General features: G+C 37.0%; 1 protein-coding gene across 3 annotated transcripts in view; it reads left to right on the top strand.

Moving 5' to 3' along the window:
* The window catches only part of ANKRD28 (ankyrin repeat domain 28), a 122,532-nt gene that overhangs the window by 57,099 nt on the left and 48,701 nt on the right, over positions 1-16,732 (top strand). For all 3 annotated transcript variants that reach the window (XM_008494242.2, XM_030445821.1, XM_030445822.1), the window contains exon 3: positions 8,219-8,297. In XM_008494242.2, coding sequence (XP_008492464.1) covers positions 8,219-8,297 — 79 coding nt within the window. The remainder of the gene's footprint in view (positions 1-8,218; positions 8,298-16,732) is intronic.

Below are 16,732 nucleotides of genomic sequence, written 5' to 3'. Positions count from 1 at the left end.
CTGTGTTGCTATTGATAATTTTTGACCTTCAGAAGTAATGTAACCTCTAACAAAAGTAGGAAAATTACCTTGATTCTCTAGTCACTGGCAGACACAAAATAAGTCTTCCAGAAACTAAATGGAAAAAGAAGCATTCTGTATTCCACAAATTTTTCCCTGTCTTCATAGGAAAACAGCTTATTTTTGAAGATTTAGTACCTCAAGACCACCTTGAAAACAAGAAATGCTCATGAACTAAATCTCACTCACATCTTGACCACATCAAAATGACTTGTATTTTTTGAGTGTACATCTTTAAAGTAGAAATTTTTCCTCTTGTTCTCTTGAAGTTTAACTGACTGTGGAGTCCAGCCACCTTTATCATAGATAGGGCTGAAGCTTAATAGCTGCTCCTTGCACTTAATGTGACTTGTTTTTTATTTTTGTTTGTCTTTCTTTTGCTATCTCTTTTAAGTGGACAGAACTTCAAAACAGTTACACTTGAATAGTGTTTTGTGCCTGATGATGTAAGACAACTATCATTTGAAGAGTTAATTTTCTGAAAAGATATCCAGAATAGTGCTATTTAACAGTATGGCCTGTTCTGTTTATGAGGAGAGGCTGAGGGAGCTGGGGCTGTTCAGCCTGAAGAAGAGGCGGCTCAGGGGAGACCTCATCACTCTCTACAACTACCTGAAAGGAGGGTGTAGCCAGGTGGGGGTTGGGCTCTTTTGCCAGACGACTTTCAACAAGACAAGAGGGCATGGTCTCAAGTTGTGCCAGGGGAAGTTTAGGTTAGATATTAGAATTTCGTTACGGAGAGAGTGATCAAGCATTGGAATGGGCTGCCCAGTGAAGTAGTGGATTCTCCATCCCTGGAGATATTTAAAAAGAGACTGTATGTGGCACTCAGTGCCATGTTCTAGCAACTGCAACGGTGGTTCAAGGGTTGGACTTGATGATCTCTGAGGTCCCTTCCAACCCAGCCAATTCTATGAATCTATGATTCTATGAATGTCAGTTTCTTTTTCTGCCAGTGTTTCTATGTGGTGTAGTGCAAACTTGTGTTCCAAGTTACACTTCCCTAAGTTGCTCTGGTTATTAGGGTTTGGGATTCTGTGAAAGTTGAACCAGCAGATTTTCTTCCATCCCCTTCCTGTCAAGTTGTTCTGCTAAGTGTTGATATTAAAGACCAGATAGTCTTTTGGACAAATAGTACTGTGGCATTTAATGATGGCTTATGTAACTTGAATTCTTTATATTATTTGTGCAATTTTTATTAAATGTATTTTCAGTAATTTCTTGGATATACTAGAAAGATACATCTGAGCTATCTAGTTTTTAAAAACAAGGGATTTTTATAAGCTTGTTAGAATAGACATGAATGTTACAATATAATATATCACAATAGTTTATATGATGCTTCATGTTTTTTTCTGTACCAAATTAGTTTTAATGATTCCAAGCAGATTGATATTACTGTTTCAGGCATTTCAAAAAGAAACCAAACTTTCAGTGTACTTTTTATTTATAAAATACAATTAATTTTCTTGATGGATTGTGTGTGATGGTTCAGTGAAGATAAGAGTTTTTAATGAGTTTCAATTTTACTACTTGAGTAGTATCAAATGATCATTAGCTGAATGGGAAGTAAAATATTTTCAGTGGTTTTTAGTGCTGCTCTGTGAACTTGAACTTCAAATTCAATGGCAGCAATTCCATTTAAAAAATGCCTGGAGGCATCAGTTTAAACGATGATGCCTTTGGGATTTCAAAATATGTCCAGACAGCAAAGCCATGCAAAGTTGTATCTTCCCTGCTTCCTCCTCGGTGGGTATTCCCACTTATCTTTGTGTCCCTGTAATGTGAAATGATATGTGAGAGACAGTATGATTCTCCTCTAGGTAAAGGAAACACTCCAATGTCTGACCTGCTGTTTTTCTGCAAGACTTCAAGTACACTCAGTGTTTTTTCTTAATGAAGAAACATAATTGCCTGGAACGTTCTAATAAGCAGACAAGGAAGGGCCAACTGTCCTGTAAGGAAGTGCATTGTAACATACATAACTGTGACCATTATTACAGACTCAAAAACTCCCCTGTAGGATGCTTTTCCTCCCACCACCACCCAATCTCTATCATGGCAGATACCTTATTGTCCCAGGCAAGGAGGTTTCCTATCCTATGTTCATTCTGTTTTTCATTCATTTCTCAAGGTGGGGATACAGATACAGTTCGAAAATTTTTATAGCCAAATTTCTTAGCCTTTTATCACTTCCATGAGTGTCAAAATCAGAATTGTCCATTTCTGCAGTTTTTAATGCCATTCAGTTAGCATGAGTGCCTCTCTCTTTTGCCCCATTTACCCAGACCCAAGTTAAACTTCTGTCCTGTTTCTGAAATGTGCCCATATGCAAAACTTGAACAGCTCTACACTTTGATTGAACAGCTGAACAGCTCAATGTTTGATTTTGATTTGGAAAACCAAATTTTGGATAGGAGAGTACTGTCTTCTTTGCAATAACGTAGCTAATGCTCTGTTCTTCTAAGCTCCTAAAAGTACTGTGCTTTCTGGTTGGTTTGTGTAAAAATTACCTGGTTTGGGGATTTTTTTAAATTTATTTTTTTTTTTGTAGTAATTGAGAAAACTGAGTTTTTTGCTCTTGAAGAAAGCTTAAAGTGACATTCATGTATTTGTATAAGGTCTTGGTGTTTCCTAAAACAGTGTTCCTGTGACCTCTCTCCAGGCTGGTTTGTAGTTCTCTTCTGACTTGCCTTTGGTTTTATTACTGTATATGCCTACTGCTGCCATCCAATTTTTTTTAGGGTCTTCTGGAGCTATGGTGGCACTCACAAAGAATTTAATGGTTCAATCCCCACAGTGTGAAAGTTTTTGTTACTGTTACCTAGAATCAAGTCAAAGAGCATGCACTTTTAAACTGGTACTAAAGGTCTTAACTAGAAACAGCAGTGGAGTTCAGCAGGTTACAGCTGAAGGACTCTTGTTACTACAGATGCTTCTTTTCTCCTACAAGACAGGATCTCCAGAGGAGGGCAAAAATTCCTACTAATGTTTTTTTGTGTCTGCTTGGAAGTCTAGATTTGTTCTGTCCTAATAGATGGCACCAAGAGGGTATTTTCTGAAATGAAATGTGTAGTGGTAAAGTCCTCCACTTGAAAGATTAACACTGGGCTTTCAAAAAATGCTTGTTACAAGTGCAGAACACAAGTGTTCATGCAAATAGTAGCTTGAGCATTAGTTCAGAAATTAATGATAAATCATGATAAATTTAGTCATTTCAACTCTGAGGTACCTATCATCTGCCTTGAAAGGGTACTTTGTGGTTAGCTATGCGATATTTTGGGGGTTTTTTGTGGTTAATGGCATGCTTTCCTCCTGTTTCTAAGAATGCAAAAGCCCATTACTGTCACTTTGTAAGCTTTTGCTCACTATATTAGAGCTGCATCTTAAATTTGAAATTTGGTGGAAGAATAGATATCTGAGTCTACAAATTATGTCACCCAGAATTAGAAGTGTAGTAGCTTTTTGACAATGTCAGGTTCTGAGGATTAAGAAATACTGGGGGAAAAAAATCCAAATAGCAGGTTAATAATACTCGAGGTTGGAATAGGAAATTAGTCACAGATTTACAAGTTTTGAAAGCCTAATACTTAATTTTTCTCTTCTACTTTCATTTGACAGTAATACAACTAATTTTCAAATTCTAATTATGTGTTTTTAGGGTAGCACTTTGTGATTGGGCATACTTCTAAAGGGCTAGTGGTATCAATTAGGGAATTATGTACCTAAAATATACTTCTTTGAAATTTAAAGTTGAAATGTAAAAGCCAGATATTTAGATTTGTTCTGTTCTGTGTTGAGGAACAAAAAAAAAAAACTATTTAGACAGTTACTCTGCCTTACCAAATAACAATTGAAAAAACTAGCAAGATCTGCAAAGAAAATTCAGTGTAGTACTGGGACTTCACACTGAGAGAGACCTCTGTGCTATTAGACACCATCAAAGAATGTGAAGTATTTTGTTATTGTGCTCTTATACCAGGAGTTACAAATCATGCTTTCTCTCTAACTGGAAAACACACCAAGTGAAATGTTAAATTTAAAAATAGTTCCACTTAAGAGAGATGTTTATTCAAGATATTACAGGGTATGTAGGAATTGAAACTCTTTAAAGATTTATAATTGTGTAATTGAGGTTGATTTCTGCCAGGAACAGAAGGTATAGAACTAGACAGCTGACAAGTGATATAGCAGAAAACATCCATTAAATGAGATTTTGTAATTGTGATCATGAAATAACAAGAGTATTTTGAAGTATAATTGCAAATTTGGTTTTGAAGAACAAATCAGATAGAGGAGTTTTTATGAAGGGGAAAGTTGTATTCTTGTTTTGTTGGTTTGGTTTTGTTGTTTTTAATGCTTTAATTCAAAGATATTGAATCAGTGGATGTTGAACCATCTGAAGGGTTAATTCAGGTTATATTGTACTACACCCTTTGGGAAGCCATAGTCAGGATATGGCAATCTTGTCTTGCTGGAATGATTTGGGATAAGAATGATCTGCCTTTAAGGCATTTACCTCCTTAAAACTCTCTGTAGTTGTATGTAGTTATTCTCAATCAAAGCTGAATCAATTTCAAATAAGGGATAAATTGTTACATCTCAAAGGATACTTTCTACTTCAAAAAGAGAGCTGAATGGTGTGTGTTTGAATTAGCCAAAGATATGTCCATTGTAGAAGTTCTGATCCATTGAATAACCAGTGGAACTTAAATCCTATGCTTAAGGTAAAATGAACAGGAAGGTGGTGTTACCTTCGTCCTAGGTTATGGGGGATTATGAAGAACCTTTATTTCAGCTTTGGTTTTCATGGTCATAAAGCCTTTTTCCCTGTTTATTTCTCATATTGTAACACAGTCTGAAAAAGACATTTTGAAAAGTTTCTTTTAGTGTTGCTTAAGTTCATCAAGTCAAAGGGACAGCACTAGGGACAACATTTAATTCTGTATGATTTATCAGTGCTGCAAGACGTCTGCTTCCAAAGTTGCTTAGTAAAATTGAAAGCTTCATTAGTGTTATTTACTTTAATCCTTTTTATGCAGCATGTGCAGATGAAATTCATTCATCAAATGATTACTACTGTTCAATAAAAAGCTGATCTGCACTATTTTAGTAGCATTTAAAATACAGAACTATCTTGTACAAAAATTTCATTTATTAAAACTTGCCAATAAAATGTAAGACTTCAGATGGAACAAAATTAGAATTTTCTTTTAATGGAAGCAGACTTCTGCATATTGATGAGATCTTGGTGAATGCAACATTTCTGCTTTTGTAAGAAGTTCTGAAAAACAGGTTTTTATATACTAAACCAGAAACCTTTCTCACAGACAAGTTAAAAAATTGTCTGGAAGCAACATAAAGTGCCAGCTGTGAAACTGGGAAAAAAAGATCTCAGGGCACCTTCAGCATGCAGAACACTTGTGGTCAATAGAGACCCTGGGGCTTGGGATTGTTTAAATACCAAGCCCTGGAGTTGACCCAGAAGATGACAAGCTGTGAGCATCCCAGCAGGGCTGCCCTGGTGCTGTAGAGCAGGGAAATTTCCACCAGCCCTCTGTAATATATACCCTCCCAGTTTGTTCTCCCTGCTGCAAAACTGGGAGCTGGCTTTTGAGTATTTTTTCAGCTGTCAGCTTCATAGCAGCAAAACTGAAATATTTGCGTGACTGGGAACACACAGCTTGGAAACACAGGAGTGCTGGAGTGGAAAAGTTGCTTGTGTTTTAGCTGCTTTTGTGTTTGTATCCTGGTGGTTTAGGGATGATCAATAATTTCCATTAGTAGAGGTTAGATTTTTGGAGACATGTGGCTTGAATTTATCAGAAATGTGGATGTTTCACAAAAATATATATGAGGTGTGGGGGTCAGCAATTTTCTAGACAAACAGCTCCCTTTTCTCTACTATTTTACTGCAAGTTTTCTCTTTGGTTATATCAGATTGGTTACTTGAATAACTTGTATGACTAAGATTTTTTTTAAAAAAAAACAAAACCAATAAAACTAGACACAAAACCCCCAATCAACCGCACATGCGATTAAAGTTTTGATAATGAGTTTTGATATTTAAGTGGGAATGCAGTTTTTCCTTGTGTTCCTGAGTGAATTCTGTCTGTACAGAAGGATGTACTCATGGGCCATCTTATTTTCTCCAGTTCTGCAATAAAATTGCAGACAGTATAATATCATGCTCATGTTTCTTTGTTCCTTAAACTGTAGTTTGTAGTTCCTTTAGCACTTTTGTGCTTCCTTTCCTGTCTCTTTTTTTTTTTCCTCTTTTTTCATTTTTTTTTTTTTTTTTTTTTCCTTGGATGGCAATTCCCCAGTGCCAGGGACTGCCTTTTTTGTCACAAGCATGTAATCTACAATTCAGACATACTAGCAAGTAGTTGGTAAATGTGAAGTATTACACAGTGGTCATGATAAATAAGTGGTATTGATTCCTTACTCAGAGTGTATTGACATCAGGTTTGCACTGCTCAATTGTGAGTTACTTGTGTGTAATTTAAAAAATTACATTAGGAAACATTGATATGATGGTGACTGTGTAACTTCTGAGCAGGTACTAAACAAGGAGCAGGGTGTTTGCAACAGGGTTGTGTGTGTGTGTGAGTGTGTGTGTCTCTTGAGGGAGGGTGAATGTTTTAAGTTCTGAAACTGTGTTTGTTTTAGATGGGTCTCTGCTCAAGTTTTGTTATCAGGACTCTCCTGCTTTGAACTTTAATTCTCTTCTTGTATGCTGCTAGCTCTCAAGTAGGCATTGAGTCAGTAAGGGTATTTTGGCATGGGCAAGGAGTGCTTTTCACACTAAGATTGCAATTAAAATGTGTATTAATTTCACCGTAGTTGTGGTGCAACCGTTGAAATTGCTCTCTACAACTACCTGAAAGGAGGATGGAGCCAGGCGGGGGTTGGTCTCTTTTCCCAGGCAACTCTCAGTAAGACAAGAGGGCATGGTCTTAAATTGTGCCGGGGGAAGTTCAGATTGGATATTAGAATTTTTTCACGGAAAGGGTGATCAGACATTGGAACGGGCTGCCTGGGGAGGTGGTGGACTCTTCGTCCCTGGAGACATTTAAAAAGCGACTCGATATGGCACTCAGTGCCATAGTCTAGTGACTGTGGCAGTAGTTGATCAAGGGTTGGACTTGATGATCTCTGAGGTCCCTTCCAACCCAGCCTATTCTATGATTCTATGAAATAATAGAAATGGCTTGAAATTTTAAAATTCTTGGTGCCTGTAACCTTGATCCTTCACTCCCAGTGTATTTGAAGACATCTAAGGAAGAGCTTTGACCAGGACCAGGGTGCTGACTGATGATTTGATTCTTTTCTGATTTCTCAGCAGCCTTCTCTCAGAGAGCAAGCTGGTTGATTCTTGCTTGCATCTGTCACTTACTGTGATGTGAAACAGATCTTATTTTTCAGAGTAAGCTATAAACTGGTGCAGGAAAATTGGCATTGATCCTGAAGCAGTTGAGATGCACTTTTTCTTAGTCTTTCAAAAGTGAATCTTGATCAGTATGTACTGTGTATGGATAAGTTCTCTCACTTGCATTTTGATAAGGACCTTAGATCAGCCTTAACTAACTAAAAGTGCTGGGTCTTATTTGTATCCTTCAGAGTGTTTTCTGCAAAATAAATTGCATCTCTTCCTTCTCTTTGCTTATCTGCAGGAAACAAAACAGTTGAAATTGGATTTCAGTATTTTTGCTCCTACTCACTCCAGCTGCTTTTCTATTTTCTGTTAAAAAAAATGCTGAAATTAACCTTAAACTTTCCAAATAAAATGTTTTTCACCAATTGTTTTGTATGAAGCTGACACTTCATTTTTAACTGTGTAGGACACCCTAAAGTTCCTGTCTATGGTGATTTCTAACTAATGGGTTAATGTAAAGATGTGATAAGCATCTGCCAGTCTGTATGTCAGGAAAACACTAGTTGACTATGTAGGTATTTAAGAATTCCTTAGGGGGAGAAGCATGCTTGTCTTAATAAATGTGGCTCACATCTTTAGAGTAATTATGTTTTCTAAAATATGAAATGTACAATATATAGAAGATGCACTTTTATACAGTGTTTTTTCATAACTCGGTACAGAATCTAAAGCATACTTTTTTATTTTAAATAAAACCTTTTTTCCCCCCTCTTACCACAGGATAATGAGAAAAGGACCCCTTTACATGCTGCTGCCTATCTGGGAGATGCAGAAATTATTGAACTACTTATTTTATCTGGTATGTTGTGTTCCTGTTAATGGAAAAAAATAACTATGCACATCCTAAGAAATATTTATATAGATCTTTATCTGTGTAGCCTTTATTGTAATATTTAATGTATCAGAAATTAAAGATGTTTGTACTGAAATGTTGGTTTCCAGACTTATCAGTGTTATTAGTTATACTCTAAAACAGGTATTTGTACAAATTATTTGCAGCTGGTTTAATTTGTAGTTTGATCAGTTTTAGGTAGTTTAGTTTAAAGAATTAATAGTACATATGTTATTGGTAGATGTTAGCACCATTTCTTTGGCCTTCTAAAAAACAAAGTTGAATATAGAAATGGCATCTGGAGTTGGTTACATTATTTTTCAAGTATCTTTTGCTATTAACTTAAATTCAAAGAATAAAATGAGGATCAGGTGAAAATTTTCTTTTTTCTGTTTGTTTGTACTAAGTCAAAATGCCAGTTTTGTAAAACTGTATGCTTCCATCTTAAAAAAACCAAGCAAGCAAACAAACAAAAACAAAAGAGTAGAAAACCCAGAATCTAAACCAAAAACCTGAAAGCAAAACTTCATGACTGAGATGGTGAATTGATTACCTTTGTTCTTGGCCATATCTACTCATCAGGTAGCCTAAGACTGAATTCATGATGTGGAGTTGTAAGGCTAAAATAGAGTAAAGCTTGTAACAGTCCCAGAGTATTAATTTTAATCTTCAGTCTGCTTAATGGCACGTCTTAGCTGTGCAAAGTTGGCTATTTCCACTCCATCAGCCTTCCTATCAACCTTTAATAAAAAAGTTTGCTTTAAGGAAGATTATAGGAGTCACTTCCAGACTTTCAATTGAACTACCAGGCAGAATTTAATTTGTTTATAATTAGGCAAGTTATAATCTTCTCATTTTATGTGTATATATATATATATATATATATGTAAAAATTTATACTCTATATAACTACAGAATAGAATTAATTACTATCACAATGTTTGGTGGTTTGTTGTTTTTTGGGTTTTTTTCCTCTCTCGTGGAACTATTCTGTAGTAATAATTTGTCCAGAAATATTCACTTGTGTTGCTGAGAAGGTGCTATTTTTCCCAAGGAAAAAAAAAAAAAAAAAAAAAAAAAGTTCTGGTGAATTGAAAATATACATAATGACCCCTTTTTTCTGAGAATATGTTTTTTGGATTTGGCAAGATTATTTCTTCTTATTGCTTGGATTTTCACTGTGATTTAGAAAAGGCAAGTAAAAGCTCAAAACAGCTAACCCTGCTGTAAAATTTGCAGAGCTGTAGTCAGCTTCTTCTGGGAGTAAAGCTTCTGGCTGGTTAAATGTCTCTTTCATGAGCAAAGGGCTTTATGGAAGTCAGGGAGATTCTAGTTCAGATACTAATGAAACTAGATCCTGATTAGGGGGTGGCAGTAGAGGAAAAAAAGTTGCTCTTGCTGTTTGGGCGTGTTGCCTGGGTATATGTGGAAGAAAAACTGGAGAACAAAGGACGGAAGCAATAAACTACAAATGAGGGCTGCATGAAGAGTCCGAAGTTGAGCTCTTGTGTAGAGGAGAGGTAGTGGGGTGCTGCTGTGTCTGGAGATTTTTCAGGAAGACTGAGAGGCATTGATTTAATAAAAATCAAGATTTACTTGCACGGAACAGCATATTAGTTGCAAACTCAAAAGCTTTGGAGGTGTGGAATACATAGGCAATCTCAGTCTAATCTCACTGCACTCGTGCAGTGCTGTGGATTTCTATTACATGTTTGTGCTTTGGTGTAGAAGCACAGCCTCATGAAGTGTGCAGGAAGGTAGGCTCCTCTGGGAATGAATCAGGGTGGTACAGTAAAGGAGGCACAGCTGCCATTTTTTTGATTTTGTAAGTGAATTAAGAGGCTCATTAATTACAGGATGAGAAAGTGATGTCTGCACGTTAAGGCTGTTCAGTTTGAAAGGCTGTGCTGTTTGTACTCAGGCACTACTCTGCATATTATCTGCTTGAAAGCTGTAGTTTTAGGCAAGCAGCTTAAACCAGACTCTAAAAAGCAGTCTTCAGTTTAGTCTTCCTCATTTCTGAATGCTGGATTTGAAATCTATCTGGTTTTTAAAGTGTCAGCACTCACAGCTGTTCTGAAGTACTTCACCAGCTACTACTCAGAGAAATCAGATCGTGTTGTCTCTAAATGGACATGGCAAGATTTTTTTAGAACTCTCTTAATTGAAAGATAGGGAACAGAGGTTAAGTGTATTTATCCTCTCCATTTCATAAAGATATGAAAAATTCATCTATTATGTTTCAGCTGGAGATCAGATCTCTCCTTTGAGACAGATGTATAACATTACGTTTTGTCATAATAGATGAGCATGAGGGAGCAAATAAAGAGTATGTTACCACCACAGTATGGTTTTAAGAAATCTTGTTGTGTTGTGAGACCACTTTTTGAACAATGAGAAAATAATTTGCTGAATAAATAAGGTTTCTTAACAGCAGTCACCTCTGTGCAGGAAATTTGCACATAAGAATTTTGTATGCGGCTTTAGTTGATGTTGTAGTGAAATGAGGCAACCAGGTGCCACTAATTGCCAGGGAGTGAGCATGAGCTTGTGTCAAGCCCACCTGTGCCTAATTAGGGTGGGCCCCCACTGCGCATGAGCACAGGTGGGCTTGACACAAGCTCATGCTCACTCCCTGGCAATTAGTGGCACCTGGTTGCCTCATTTCACTACATGATGTAATATATTTGTACAAGGGATTGAATTAAATAGTTCAGACTATTTTCATCCTAACATTTGTCACCTTGTGAGAGCTTGAATTTGTAACTTGTAATGTCCTCTAATGGAGTTTTGTTCCAATGTTGTTAGGAACCACTTGAGAGTTTTCCTTCTCTGCATGCTGTCTCACAAGGACTGCTTGCTTTGGCTTTTTTAGTCTTTCTTCAAACTGGACCTCAAAATCACTGAAGTCAGTGTTATTCTTTCCACTGTTCAGTAGGTCTTACCTGATTCTTTCTCCTTAGTCTTTTTTCTTGAAGTGTGTATTGTATGGTACCTAGACATAGGGATTTTTTTTTTATTATTTAATTGGAACTTTTTTTGCAGCTCTCTCCAGAGGAACCTCAATGCTTTCAAGTATGTACTTTGGATCATATGTTGCTATTAAAATAACTTTATATTACTTTGATGTAAACCTAAGCAACCCATATTGCACATTCTAAACATTAAACTGATAGAGCCTTTTGGAATATTTTTGTGGAATAAGTCTGCAATCTTACAGGGATACTTAGTTACTCAATTCTTGAGATATTTTCCCACAAAGCCTCAAGGTTGCCCTGTGACCTCTCCTATTGTAGTCTTTCACCTGGACAAGAAACCTGAAAGTCATGGTTTGGATACAAACTCTGAATAGCAAAGAAAATTGCTTCAGTGACTCCAGTTTAGGGTTGGACATTCAGATTGCCTTTTGTTTTTTATCTTGAGACAGTGCTTCACTGAATATAATAATAAACTTGTCCCCTGAGGATGTGAACATCTTGCCAGGAAATTCTCATACCACTATGGTCTGTGGAAGTCTAAATATTCAAATCATCTGTCTCTGTTAGACTGTAGCAATTAGCATTCCTAAACTTGTTAGGGAAGTGTGTGAACAGTATATAAAAGAGGAATAAAGATGGTTGTTTATAGTATAGAGAGTGGTGGAACAAAACTGTACATTTTAGCATTTTCTTTTTCGTATTAGTCTGTGAAAAGGCATAACACCCATCACAGTTTTGTTTTTACCATACACATACAACTGCATGCTAGTGCACAAATACATCTGTCTTTTGCATAGTTGCACTGATTTTAATTGTGTAAGTAATTGAGGGTAAACTACAGAACAGTGAAGTAGAAAAGTAAACAATTATGTCTTAATTAACTGCATATCCAACTTCTTGTTCTTCTAAGAAGTCCTGATTTTAAAAAATCAAACCCTCTTTCAGGTAAGGCCTCCATGTCAACTTCTTGCTTTATAGAAAATCATTTTTTTCTCTTTGTCTGACACTTTTTAATGCCATCAGTCTATTGTGGAGGCAAGAGAGATGTACAGAGCAGAACAGATTAGTGTGATCCCAGAATGTGTTTTTTTGTTTAGTAACTTTTTGATGTGCTTTCTTTAAAAATCCATGCCCACCTTTATTGCTTTCAGTGAAACCAACACACTTCATAAAAATAAACATCTGATTTATGTGTTTGCTTTTGAATAGATTCGGTTACTATATTGCATTGATATTTAAATACTAACAACACATTTATGTCAGTTTAGCCTAAAATTTTCACTAAATGGACTTCAGCAAGCATTAGTGTGTGATCAAACTCAATCTCATTAAGATTTGGCAGGCCACAAGTTTTTGTTGTGCTTTCCTCTGGGTCAGCTGGAAAATGTAAGAATCATGCTGACACTGGAAAACTATCCGGACAGCAGTAACAGATTTTGGAGGATGCTATAGACCCTCCAATGATATTCCACTCATGCTGCATTTCTTTCATCTAATGCTGAAGCTATGCAGGTGTTAAAAGTCCATGCAATGAGAGTCACACAGCTCAGCTGTGAAAAGCTATGGCTGCAACAATCCCAGCTGCATGAAGCTCTCTGGGTTGCAGATGTACCCACACATACTAAAGACTTTTCACACTGGCTCCTTTTTACACTGACTGTATCTCTCAGCCACTTCCTTTCCTTTTGACAGTGATGCTTGCCACTGGTTTCTTTTTAGAGCTGTTTTCACTTCCCCCTGGCAGCATCAACACTCAGTTGCTGTGAAGAAAGTACCTCTTATGCTCTATGATATTCTGAAAAGTGGCAAGGCAGCAAAGTTCTTGAGGATGGCTTTGACTTGATTGTGATCTTCATCCCTTTTGTGTCTAGTGTGTCTGCATGTGATTTTGGTTGTTTTTGTCAAAACAAGGACCTCCTACAAAAACAGGCCGAGAGAGTTGAGGTTGTTCAGCCTTCCAGTGTTTAAAGGGAGCCTACAGGAAAGAAAGGAATAGACCTTTTAGTAGGGTCTGTAGCTGCACAACAAGGGGTAATGTTTTTAAACTCAAAGAGGACAGATTTAGATTAAATGTAAAGAAGAAAATCTTTATTGTGAGGGGTTTTGAGACACTTGGAACAAGTTACCCAGAGGAGCTGTGGATGCCCCATCCCTGGAGTTGTTCAAGACATGGGGCTTTGAGCAACTTTGTCCCTGCCCATGCAGGGGGGTTGGAATTAGATGATCTTTAAGGTCCCTTTCAACCCAAACCATTCTGTGATTCTGATTCTTTGAAATTAAAACTGTAGTTGAAGCAACATAGTGGCTGGTCAGAAGACTTTCCATTTCTGTCACTATTTTTTCACTTGTCTGTGAATCCTCTGCTATGCATTTAGTTTATAAATAGGAAGAAGCTTTTGCTCAATAAGGTCTTACTTATTTTTCTTGCAGCAGAAATTTACCAGGTATCAAATTTTTCACTGGGAAATTACCTAGATTTCTACCACTGGTTGCTCCAATTTATATCTCAAATCTCTTTGCAAACTTTCTGAGTCTCCTGAATGTTCACCTGTTTTCATATCCAAGGAGATGTTTTCTTCTCCATCAGTTCATTCTCCAGTCTATTCTGAGAATTTCTGCTTACTGCTTTAAGTACTTCCACGGCTGTTTTCTCTGGATAAAAGTGCATTATTTAAAAAGGAATAACTTCTGAAGCTAATAGTAGCCCATGGAAGACAATTAAATAGAATCCAATTACAGTGGGATGGCTGGGTGTTCTCATTGATTTATACCTGGGATCCTTCTTATTTCTGCAAAGATAATTCCTCAAATTATTTTTTATATACTAGTTATTAGGACAAATTTTGGCTTTTTAAGATGGAATCCAAAGATCTTATTTATATCATTTAAAATAAACATTTCAGAGCTTCGAATACCAAACATCAGTTGTTTCTGTTGAATGTGTCAGTGAAAACACTTTTACTTTATTTGCTAATAGTGTATTTTTCAGTCAGTAGCACATCTTGTTCAGTAACAAAGGAAAATACCATCCGTGACAGTCTAAAAATACAGACTATAAACAGAACAGTGGAAGGCTACTCAGGGCTTAAGTTAGAAACGGGAGCCAAGATGAAAATGTCTTGTTAGTTCTGTTATAATTCTTTTCTGAGTATTTTTCCAGCCAGTGATGCATAGGTAGTGTAGCCACTGCATTCATTAGTTTTCTGAGGACACACAAATAGAAAAGGATTCTGGTGCAGAGTAGCTTGAGAATAGAGCCCTGGCAAAGTTCTTAGAGAAGGAGCAGAGAGGTGATGTGCTGAGGTGTGGCTGTATGTAGTCATATGGCATTTTATGGATGAGAGAGGAGCTGTGTGGCTGCTTCTTGCAGCATTTCCTACCCAGTCATTCATTGCCTCTCTCTTCAAGAGCTGGGTGTGTGCTGGCTAGCTCGTATTCAAACATAAGGACACTGACACCAGTGAAGCAGCAATTGGATTGCAGAAACATACATCTAGGTTTTGTTAGCTGGCAGCACATTGAAATGTGCAATTGCCAGATACAGACTGATATAATTAAAGCTTTCAGGATCATTCTGTAAATCTGTGAATGTTTTGAGCTAGGAACTGTCTCTCGAAACATATAAATTTTCTAAAACTATGTATCACTGAGTTTTTCAGTAGCTTCTGTATTAGATTTAATAAATGAAACATATCTTTCTAATTGTCAGTTGCGTATGAATGCAACTGTAGGAAATGACATGTGAGCTCCAAGGAGGAGGGAAGAAAAATTTGTAATACTTCTCTCTCTCTTCATAGAATCATAGAATCATAGAATCCTAGGGGTTAGAAGGGACCTCGAAAGATCATCTAGTCCAACCCCCCCTGCCAGAGCAGGGCCACCTAGAGTACATCGTGCAGGAACGTGTCCAAGCGGGTTTTGAATGTCTCCAGTGAAGGAGACTCCACGACCCCCCTGGGCAGCCTGTTCCAGGGCTCTGTCACCCTTACAGTAAAAAAATTTTTTTGAATATTCAACTTGAACCTCCTGTGCTCCAATTTACACCCATTACCCCTTGTCCTATCACTGGTCACTACTGAGAAGAGCCTTCTTCTGCCCCTATTTGCAGAGCAAAAATCCTGCTTTCGTTATTTGCTTGAGGGGTGTAATTAGGTTCTACTAGCCAAGTTGGTGATGAAAAGGAAGATCCTGTTTAGTATTTCAGTTTGCTGTACCAGCACAGAAGAAGTTGGTTTATTTGCAGGGTGCATATTTTAAGGCGTATCATTTACATAACTGGTTCTAAAGTTCAGGGAAAGATGATGAGTATTTTTGTGTAGTACTGCATATGATATGTCTGGCAAGCCCCCAGATCCTTTTTCTGATATTAACTCTATGATATTAACAGAATTGCAAAATAAGAAATTTTACATTAAGCAAATGAAATAATTGAGCAGTTTCAATAAACTTGTTATGACAAGGCCTCTGAAGTCTGGGAAGGTCCAGTATGGTGGAGGTGCGTTTTGGTTTGTTTTATTTTTATAAATGAGGGATTTACGTGCACTGCACCATGTTTTGAAATAGCAGACTGCTGCATAACTGGCATTTGGAGGCGTTTGAAATATGAGAAATGCCCTGGTTAACATGTCAGCAGGTTGAGCTTCACGGAGATAATATTGCATCAGCAGTCTTGTACAGTGTGCATGCAGACATGTGTTCAAACTGACTTTAAGCAAACTGTGAAGCAAAACATCTTAAAGCAAAAGTTACTCACCAAAAGTGTTGTGCATTTTCTGACATTTGTTTGCAGTGATCTGGAATAGATCTTTACCCCAGAGGATGAAGGCTGTAAACTTCCTCACTGTGGGAGTATGATAGATTTAAGGGAGTTTTGTGTCTCATGAAAAGCATTTAAAGGGGCAGGGAGGAACAGTAACATTTTCCCAAAATCATGTGCTAGGGAGTAAAAAACAGCCTAGAGGAGGATTGTGTCCCGAGGTACAAGGCTTTTTGGAGAAGCTGTTTTATGAAATTTAAATCATTCTTGGCAGCATGTCTTCTTGGAGAAATTAAAAGGGGAAGGCTGTTAATTTAAAATATTGTTTTGGTTAAAGTATCTAGAGCTAAAGAGCTCAGAATTCCTACATTAGTAGCACATACAGATTTTCTGGTAGTATGTTTATTCTGGTTATTACTTGAGAACTTTGTCTTTCAATCTGCAATCTACAAGTCCTTTAAGACTTGGGGGGGGAGGGGAAAAGCAGATTTGGAGCTTCTTTCTCAAGTTCATCAGAGATGTAGATCTTTTGTCAAAAGTCAATTTTTTTTCCCTTTGTCATAGTCTAGGAATTTTCCGTGCACTTGAAACTTTAACTTATTTTAGTGTTTACATGTTACATACATACACATATACAAATTTAACTATGGGATGTCCTAGACCAAGGT

The sequence above is a fragment of the Calypte anna genome, chromosome 2 (genome assembly GCF_003957555.1).
Source record: "Calypte anna isolate BGI_N300 chromosome 2, bCalAnn1_v1.p, whole genome shotgun sequence".
In the NCBI taxonomy this organism is placed as follows: domain Eukaryota; kingdom Metazoa; phylum Chordata; class Aves; order Apodiformes; family Trochilidae; genus Calypte; species Calypte anna.
This window is presented reverse-complemented; position numbering and strand designations above follow the sequence as displayed.